This window comes from Macadamia integrifolia, chromosome 1 (genome assembly GCF_013358625.1).
Source record: "Macadamia integrifolia cultivar HAES 741 chromosome 1, SCU_Mint_v3, whole genome shotgun sequence".
Lineage (NCBI taxonomy): Eukaryota > Viridiplantae > Streptophyta > Magnoliopsida > Proteales > Proteaceae > Macadamia > Macadamia integrifolia.
This window is the reverse complement of record NC_056557.1, coordinates 23122260-23132322: the sequence shown is the minus strand read 5'-3', so window position 1 is coordinate 23132322 and position 10063 is coordinate 23122260. Positions and strand designations below refer to the sequence as shown.

The 10063-nt window shown below is 36.8% G+C and overlaps 1 protein-coding gene across 1 annotated transcript in view; it reads left to right on the top strand.

Annotated features, from left to right (window-relative positions):
- Positions 1 to 10063, top strand: part of LOC122081812 (choline/ethanolaminephosphotransferase 1-like) — a 39578-nt gene that overhangs the window by 6996 nt on the left and 22519 nt on the right. Inside the window, exons 5-10 of the mRNA XM_042649139.1 lie at positions 742 to 819; positions 3615 to 3690; positions 3785 to 3807; positions 3890 to 3990; positions 5049 to 5143; positions 5440 to 5508. Coding sequence (XP_042505073.1) covers positions 742 to 819; positions 3615 to 3690; positions 3785 to 3807; positions 3890 to 3990; positions 5049 to 5143; positions 5440 to 5508 — 442 coding nt within the window. The remainder of the gene's footprint in view (positions 1 to 741; positions 820 to 3614; positions 3691 to 3784; positions 3808 to 3889; positions 3991 to 5048; positions 5144 to 5439; positions 5509 to 10063) is intronic.

Below are 10063 nucleotides of genomic sequence, written 5' to 3'. Positions count from 1 at the left end.
AATCGATACTCCTCAACTATTGACAGAAATTAATAGCAAATAAATCATTGACAACAAATGAAGCACATAGCAGCGAACATCTTCCGAAACGATTCAGGGGCGTGGACTGTGCGGTTTGTGGAATACTCACAGAAACCAGAAATACTTCATGACTTCAGCAGAACAGTTACATCTTCTGAAGATTATAGATTCAGCAGCAAATGTGTAGAACTCTAGTCACCATGAGCTTGTTAATGATGGTGAAGACGTACATGAACAAAATTCCGGAACACTCGTTGACCAGCATGGGTCTTGTTTCTTTAGTTGCATTCATCGGCCTGCAGCTAATCAAAAAACATCATCTTGAGTTCCTTGAAGTCAGACATATGGTTTTAATTTAACATTTTTCCTTTGTTAACAAGACTATAGCATAACTTCATCTTGTTTTGTGACATGTGAATTTCATTAAATTAGTGCCAAAACGCAAAGGTGGCACTGACAGAGGTGTTGCACTAGGATCCATTTTGCGATGTCAAAACAAATTAACACCAAAATGGAAATCCCCCTTAGTTTTCATTGGTTTGCCATTCTTTGACGGCCATTTGATTGCAATTTGTTGGTTAACTTATGCTAATATATATATATATATATATGTACATTTAAGGAAAATCATAGCTTAATCCAGGGAGTCTGTGCTCTCTTTGTTTGGTTAATAACCATTTTTTCCTTATATTCTTTTATTATCTTTCACCCACATCCCAGGTATATTCACCTCGTCTGGATTCACCTCCCCCAAGATGGGTTCATTTTGCTCATGGGTTGCTGCTTTTCTTATATCAGGTTTGCTTTTATTGTTCTATTCGAATTCAATTATGCATCTCTGTCCTGTTTATGCATGATAATTCACTTATTTAATTTCCCACTTTGTGTGCTACTTTATCTCTACAAGTATGGATTGGCTGTAAGTTGTCAATTTTTTTTATCAAATTTATCTACTATTTAATTATCTCTTCTCAACAAGAATCCACACGTCATAGATATGCATGAAAAGGCCAGTGTGGCAGAATTTAAAGAAGCCTTATCGGAGGGGTATTGTATCGTATCGGAGATACTTTAAACCATGGGCAAGATACTAAGCCCGGATGAAATTCTAATAGAAGTGTTGAAACCCTAGGAGTTTGTGGGGAGTTTTGGTTAACAAAGTTGTCTAACAGGATTATGAACACAAGGAAAATGCCAAATGATTGGAGGGGAAGCATGATAGTCCTAGTCTACAAAAATAGAAGGGGATATAGAAATTAGATAGCATTAAACTAATGTGTCATACTATGAAATTATGGGAGAAAGTTATTGAAGCCCGCTTGAGAAGAGAAGCTAAGGTCTCGGAGAACTAGTTTGGATTTATGCCAGGTAAATCCACTACAGAGGCTATCTACCTACTAAGGATGCTCATGGCAAGTTATAGAGCTCACAAGAAGGATCTCCACGTGGTTTTTATTGACCTTGAGAAAAAGCATATGATAGAGTTCCTAGAGATTTAATCCATCATGTCCTAGTAAAGAGAGGAATCGAGCACATATGTAGATATAATTAAGGAGTGTATGAGGGCATGGTGGCTAGTGTGAGATTTGTGGGAGGTTGAACCTCACTCATTGTCCTCAAGTTCTTTAGCAGAGCATAGCTGACTTCACTCTAAAGTGAGTGTGAACAAGCACCTTTTCACTTATTGTCCATTATAGGAGTCTTTCTATCCTCCATTGCTTTTGCAACAATGTTAGAATATTTTGATTGGTGTATAGTAGACTGGGAAACTAACTGTAGCACTTTTGATCAAATATTCGTACCAACAAGCCAATCTAGTACCCATCCTCTCCACAATCGATTTCATATTCTTGAAGAAGTTGGGTACACATTATGACCTAACTTCATCATCTAAGTCTAAATCCTCTAGGTTTCTAGGATTTGGTGCAGGAATTCTGTTCTTCCATGCCATTATTTCGAGACCAGATGTTTCATTGAATAAATAAGCTATTAATTTTTCTGATAATAATAAGGGCGAGAGAATGCTACCCGATAGCACATATGCACACCAAGGTTTAAGATTTCGTTGATCCAAAAAAGAGAGATCTGGTGAAATCTCGTCGAGATCATTTATTTTTTCGCGGTCCACTCGGTGGCCATATGGTCTTTGTACTCCTTGAGACTAGGTATTTACCTTATTTTAGGACTTCTAAACTCAATGGAAACATCAGTTTTTTAAAAATCAAATTTAAAATGGTACTTTGGCTTCGTACCCTATTTAAGTAGTCTCTTACTCTTCGGACCCTAGGCTAGTATGCTCTATTCCACAATCCACATTCCACAATCAACACATGACACCATAATCATAGAATTTAAAAGACATCTAGATAATTACTTTATTGATTAACAAATAACATTGATGATTGATGAGTCACATTACCATACATTGAAAATTTGAAATGATATAAGATAAGCTACAAAACAACATAAGGTCAGTATGCATCATTTATTTAAAGAGAAAACAAAAAAATATTTCCCTCCATGAATCCATAGATCAGTGTTATGCATCACATATAAAAAAACCAATGTAAACTGACAAGTATTGATGTTGTTTCCATGAAAAAATGGGTTTGAGAAGATTTTTTTTTTTGTTAATCTAAAATGGTTCTTGAGAAGAAAAGTAACTCCAAATGTGGATGGGGAGATAATATTCTTTATTCTTTAAGTTTCAATGAGTGTAAGAATGGAGATTCTCAAGCAAAAGCACCAAAATTCTTGCTCCATAGTGTTTTTTCTTCATAAAAGTAGAGAGAGGTGATAAGTTAAAAAAACGAGATCTGCCGAGCTCTTCAACCATGTTACACACCAGCTCCTGCGGCCAATGGGAAGGTGTGTGCAAGCATGTTCAGGGCAGGGCAACATGGTCTTTTTGCATCCATTGTGTCTTGGTGCGGGTACACACTATCGAGTAGCGTTCTTTCTTTGAAATAATAAATATCATCTACTGGTTGATAAATAATCAAATTTCTCTTCGCCAATGCCTTACGTATACTTCATTACTTGTCCTATCACCTATATTCATATTCCTTTAGTTGCTTCTTGTTTTGGTTTTTAATTTTATTTCATAGGGCTGCAACTCATCTATTTCAACATCCTCATGTCTTCACTTGCACACCCAGCTCTGTTTCTGAGGAAAATCCTCCTTATCACTCTATGTAATGAAAATGAGATGAAGGACATGATTACTCTAGTGAATCTCTTTTGCAACATAATTGATGTTGGCATATAATGACTTTTTTTTTTTTTGGTGGGGTGGGGAATGGTTGGTTGGTGGTTATTGAATATTTTGAACCCGCTATGCCCATCTGATGTGAATGGGATTTGAGTTTGACACTCTAATCTTTGTTCCTATATGATCTGGGAAGAACCTAAAAAATTGATAATCCTCCTGACAATTTCGAACTGATGCGTTCATTTTGTGAATTTTTGTTTAGCTTGATTTTTCTTTCAATTCCTGCATTCCTCATAATTGTCAAGTAGAAGTTACTTCTTATTTTTGAGGAGCAATTTATTATCCCTGGAAATGCTTACTACTTTTAGAACATGTATGACAGACATTTGATGCTGTTGATGGGAAGCAAGCAAGACGTACAAATTCTTCCAGTCCATTGGGAGAGTTGTTTGATCATGGTGATTTGTCTTTCTCATGCATTTTTGCCTTTATTTGCTTACAAATGCTTTGTATTGATGAAGTATATCCATGAATTTGCAAAATCTATCGCAGGATGTGATGCGCTTGGATGTGCGGTATGTATTCATACTTTTGTTTGACATTTTTTTAGCAATGCCCATTAAATTCCTATAAAATATTGTTTCTCTTGTTTTTAAGTTGGAAGCTGTGGCTTTTGGGAGCACTGCTATGTGTGGAAGGAGCACCTTCTGGTTCTGGGTTATTGCAGCCATCCCATTTTATGGTGCAACATGGGAACAGTGAGTTATTCTGTTGGTACTGATTAGATCTTTTGTTTTATTTCATTTTCCTTTGCCTAGTATAATGTATTGTAGGAATAAAAACTTGACAAGTACCATATTTGTTACTGAAGATTATGAATGTTTTTTATAACTGAGCTGGAGGTTGAAACTTTTTAACCTAGCAGTCAAAGGTCAGTAGTCTAGCCATCTGTTTTGATAATTCAAACTGTGATCTCATAACTTTTATCCCCAGAATGAAGACCTTACCCTATTATCATAAATCTTAGCACACCGTATAGAGCCTTGTGTTCAAGTTAAAGTATCAGTATTGGTTGCTGTATCGGTCGGCTAAATTTAAAATATGTATCGGAGGGTATCGTATGTATCGAGATACACGAAGATACGCAAAGATATGCTAAAGATCAAGGATTAAAGTATCGGTATTGGTCATTGTATCGGTCGACTAAATTTAAGATATGTATCGGAGGGTATCGTATCGGTATTGGAGATGCTTTAAACCATGCCTGTGTTTGTTATAATTCAAGAAAAGGAAGTCTAAGGGGGAACAAGAAGAAGATTGACAAGAGAGAAACCAATGGCAAAGTAAGTTTCGACCTTTGTGAAATTGATTCCTATGATTGTCATAGGTTTTCTCTCATCAGCAAACAATAGGAACGACCCTCTATCATTGTTTTTTCCATCATGGTCAAGTGATAGTTCTTGGAGCCTGTCTTATCTCAAGAGGATAGGGTTGTGCTAGCTGTCTTCCTCTATGAAATAACAGTCACTTGTAGGATTTTTTCTCCAATGATTCTAGCAGATGCGCTTGCCATTTGCAGTGTTTTGCGGAATTCCATGTAGGTCGATTCTTAACAGAATGTAAAGGTCTATTTTCTTTTTTGGAGATTGCTGCTGTGTGTTGGATACTTATTCCTATCTTTTAAATGACTATAAAATTTATCATTTATTTATGACTCAATAAAATGTCCTTTATGCTAACAAATTTCATTTATTTATTCTCATTGTTGAAGGTTATGTTGTTGAATTTACTGATGATAATGTTATCTGTGGTCTAGCTTCTTTACCAATACACTTATTCTTCCGGTGATAAATGGACCCACGGAAGGTCTCATGCTGATTTATATGGCCCACTTTTTTACTTCTCTTGTTGGTATGTCCAGAGTTTATTTCTAAAAAAACATGTCTGTAATTTTATATTCTGGCATGTTATTTTGTCTAAGGGCAAGGGTTGGGCACTCCTCCCGCTTGCTGCATGCTAGCGGCATGTACCAATGGGAGCATGTGACGGACGAGGGCAGGGGGTCATTCCAATTGGGAGGGGAGAGAGACGGACTCAGCCTGGGCAGTCTGGCGGTGTGCCCAACCTTTTCCCATTTTATAATTAATGTGCATTAAATTTTTGCTTTTATATTGCCTCTGAAGCTTTATAATTCCTTCCTATTTCAGGTGCTGAATGGTGGGTCCATCAGTTTGGGAAATCCATGCCCTTCTTCAGTTGGTTACCATTTGTTTATGGTAATATTATCCTGTTTTATTAAGTAGTGAAAATCTCTTTAATTTTCTATGGGGAAAAATATTTGGTTCAACCCAGGAACACTAAACCTAGTTGGAGAATTTGGTTTTCAATAGCTAGGCTGCTAATGGACAGAACAGATTAAATATCACTAGTAAGGTACCGATACAAAGTCAATAAATAAATCAGGTGGACACAAGGAAATCAATATGATTTGGGATAGGGCAGAATTTGGGATATTTTTACAACTTTAGACGGGTTAAAGGACCTGAAACCTTGGATTAAACCCTTTTGGACAGAACAAACAGTGCACAAAATTCGAAAGATTCTCTGATTTTTTATGGGTGAGAGCATAGTTGTCACGGCGCCAAAGCGAACCAAGGCGGTGGATGGTTGTTTAAGCGTTTAGGCGAGAAGGTGCACGCCTTGAGGCGAACAAGGCGACCAATTGTTATTTTTTATTTTTCCTATTTTCTAACGTTATTTAGTAAGCTATATATACCTTGTATCATAAAAAATCAAGATTAAGCAACATCAAGTCATTAAAAATCAACATTTAGCCATATTAAATCATAAAAAATTAACATTAAGTTATAAAAAATCAAAATTTAGAGAAATGCTCTGGTTCTATAACAAGTATGACTGGTCAAATGATATTATTTTTACATGAGACTTTTTGTATCAGTTATAATATAAAACCAGCTTTCCAACAAGTCTAAGATTACTTAAATCTAAGTTGTAATGACAAAGTTATGCTCTGGTTAAACTTATTTTTAAGTGCGCGAATGCTGGTAAAATCGCCTGAATGAAAATAATTTTATGGATATCAAAACAAAAAATTATTTTATCGGACTTTTGGTTTTTAGTAATGTTTTAACATGATAGAATTTATAAAATTTTCATAATTGATAAAAACTCCAGCATTTAAAAGTTGAAAATCGCCCCTATAACCAAAATCCAGTTTTTCTTCTTGGATTGGGGGGTTGACTTTTTATCATTTTGGAATTTGATTTTTAAACTATTTTTATTGGATTCAAATAGGGGGTATTTGCTTATTTATGAATAATATCTTAAGTAAATGAAATAACAAATATAAAAAGCATTTACTTAAACGATATTTGGCATAAATAAGTACCAAAACACAAGGTGGTATGCAGTGCAATAAGGCGAATGTCGCCTAGGCCCCAGACAAACCGCCTGGACGCCTAGGCGACGCCTTGACAACTATGGGTGAGAATGCTACTTGTTGTAATATGGGTAAAAGCGTAGAATTGTCCATGGGGGCATTATTATACTTGTACTCATATCTCAACTATTATATATAAAGGAGGGCTGGTGTCAATTAGACACAAAGTCATATTTTCCCTAAAATTTCAACATGGTGTCAGACCAGAAATCCAATTTGGAATATTCTGATCTCATGCCTAAACCCTAAACCCATCGTCCCTCTCCATTTCTTTTTTTTTTTTGATAGGTTCCTCTCTCCTTCTCTCTTTCTCTATTGAAGGAAAGCTCAAATAGAATCGGGGCTCTGGTGAGTTGTTGAACTAATAAGAAATCAAATAACCGAGGTTTAAGATCTCGTTCTCGCTCCTATTCTTGCTAAACCAAAAAAGAGAGATCTAGCGAGATCTCGCCGAGATCTTGTATTTTTTCCCGGTCGACTTGGTGATTAGTCTAGGTGGCCATATGGTCTTTGTAGCCCCTGAAACTTGCAATTTGTCCTATTTTAGGCCTTCTAAACATAGTGGAAACATCAGTTTTTTAAAAATCAAATCCAAAAATGGTACTTTGACTTCGTATCCTGTGTAAGTAGTCTTCGGACCCTTCACCTAGGCTATTCCACAATAAAACCAAACTACTGTTGACCATAGTTCTATGAAAAAAATGGTTTTGAGAAGTTGTTTTTACCTAAAAATGTTCTTGAAAAGAAGTAATCTCCAAATTTTGATGATGAAGTGATAATCTCCAATTTCCAAGTGTTGAAGTTGTTAATGTACATTGTAGAGGAAAAATTTGGCAAGAAAAACCACCAAAAGCTCACTTTTTCTTCATACCAGAGTGAGATAGGACAGAGATGTTGAGTTATTCGAGTTGGGTTGAGTACTTGAGAGTTTAGGGTCGAAATTATGTATATACCCCATGTAATTTGGTCTCAAGTCAAGTCGAGACTGAGATATTCACCGAGATCTCGACCGTACATTTTATATATCGCCTCTCATCTCGTCTTGCCATTTTCAAATAGCGAGATATTAGCAAGATCTCTGCGAGATCTCTCCGAGTTCTTAAACCACGCAAATAACTACTGACAAAACTGATGGTTAATGCTGACTGAAATCAGGGGATCAAGTAAAACAACATTCAGAGAAACATGAACAGAAGTAACAAGCTGGAATAAGGCTAGGAGGCAGGGGATCTGAAGTGTCCTATAAAATATTAAAGCTGAGCTGAATCTGTTGGCAGTTGGCGCATGAAACTGTACTACCTGTAGCAGAAACCAGAAGTGAGGCAGTGGGAATGCGATTTAATTGAGAATCCACTCAACTAGCTCAGGACCCCACCTCACAAATTCACAGCGATTTCATGCTGAAAATAACTAAGAGCAGCCTATCATTAATCTCAAAAACATATTATTACAGGGGTGTGGGATGATCTTTATTTATAGTTGAAGGATCAGCCCAAAAATCTGCTAGCCAATGAATCCCCCTCGGGGATATTTTGATTCTTATTCGCTATTACAATCCTTCAGAGCCCCCCTGATTGATTGCCTGATACATGTTGCACATTATGAAAGTCCGCTTGGAGAGCATAGGCTAATAAATTTTCTAACAAAATAGTAAAAAAAAGCTGGCTGCTAACTACTGCTTCTGATGGGCTTATACAAGCTCTTAATTACAGCTGAGATTATTTAAAATTTGACATAGCTAAAACTGTGACCAGAAATGTTTTCTAGCAATCTAGCTGGACAAATCTGCTACTGGCTGTTGATTGCCTTTCTTGAAGAGCTGTTGCCTAGAGCTTCTGATGCAGGTGCAAATCCATGGTTGGATCATCTGACTCAATTTGGAAACCTGGGGCAAGGCAGACCAGGTCCAAACCTCGTTTCATGGTTTAATGGGACTGTCCAGGATACTTTCTATTTAGTGGAGTATTTTGGAATTTGAAGTAGGAATGAGAGTCGAAATTAACTTGGAACTCTATTTTTATACTTTAAGTTTGATTCCATTATAGTTTTAGATTGTGATTAGGTGTCTTTTATGCTTTCCTTTATATATGCTCGTAATCCCATCGTGGGAATAGATTTGAGGATGAAACATTGAGTTTTTGAGGTTTCCTGTGTGGCTTGACAGCCAGTGGGCTTTGGTTCTTGTCCTCTGCTTCACCTGCGTGATCTTCTTCCTAACTCTATTCTCTTCTCCTTTCTTCTCTTCCTTGCTATTTCTTCTTTAATTCCTGTTATCACTCTTTGCTGGTTTCTGTCTCTTGGTGGTAATTGCAGCCCTTACAGTTGGACTGATCTCCCTTGATACAACTCCTCCCGCCTAATTTTCTGGGCGTAAATCAGTCTTCCATAGGTGATTAAAACCCCGAATCTTGTCTTTGAAAATCACTTTTATCGTGAGAAGCATCCCCTGCAAACAGGCTGATTGTAGGCCTACCGCCACGCGTGGTTTTAAGACCTGTCGAGTTGCCCTGTTGCTTCTGCCAACTTGATATTGGTCTGATTTGGGAGGACCAGTGGTAAGGTTCTTGCCCTATAATCTCAGGTCTAATGGCTCCCAAATGAAGGAGTTTTTCCTATTGAATCAAGACTGGTTTTCTGCCTCTAGTCTGGGCTAAAGGTTGAAGACGATACCCTTCCCCCACGATTTCTTTTGTTTCTTGTTTTATTCTTGTAATTTCCACTAACGCTCATCCCATTCTCTTTTATCCTCTCATTCTTTATTTTAATTTATTCCTAGTCTACCCCCTGTTAATAAATATAATCCCCATTTGTATCCTTTCCTATTGAGTTACCCAATAACTCTTTTAAATTCTGGTTTATTACAAGTTTGCCATTCCCTTTTGAAAACTTCTGATTGTGATAAATTTCAGATTTGCTGCTCCTTCCTTGGAACTTGGCTATTTGGCTTTTGGGGGCCTATAGTGAATTCAAAGGGTATTTTGGTCCCGGGATCGCTTCAGCTTATTAGCCCATTTCTTCCTTACTGTAGCATCAATATATCGTTGATGTAGACTTCTTGTTAGTGAATTAAATTTTCCACTCAATAATGATTTATTTGGACTTGACTTGCTGGATTTCTAAATTTATGGATATTTGTGGTTTAACATTCAGTTGAGCCATCCATCACATGCCCCAAGATTTGATCAAATTCCTAAATCAATTGTTTAGAAGCTGAAAAATTTGTGTGAATTTGGAATTTGGATTCTTATCCATTGAAGACAATGCATTGTATGAGATTACTCATGACCCTAAACAACAACAACCGTTCCTACGTGGATGTTAGACAATATTCCATCTCATCAGTTATGTGGGGTCATTAGGATGTAATTTGG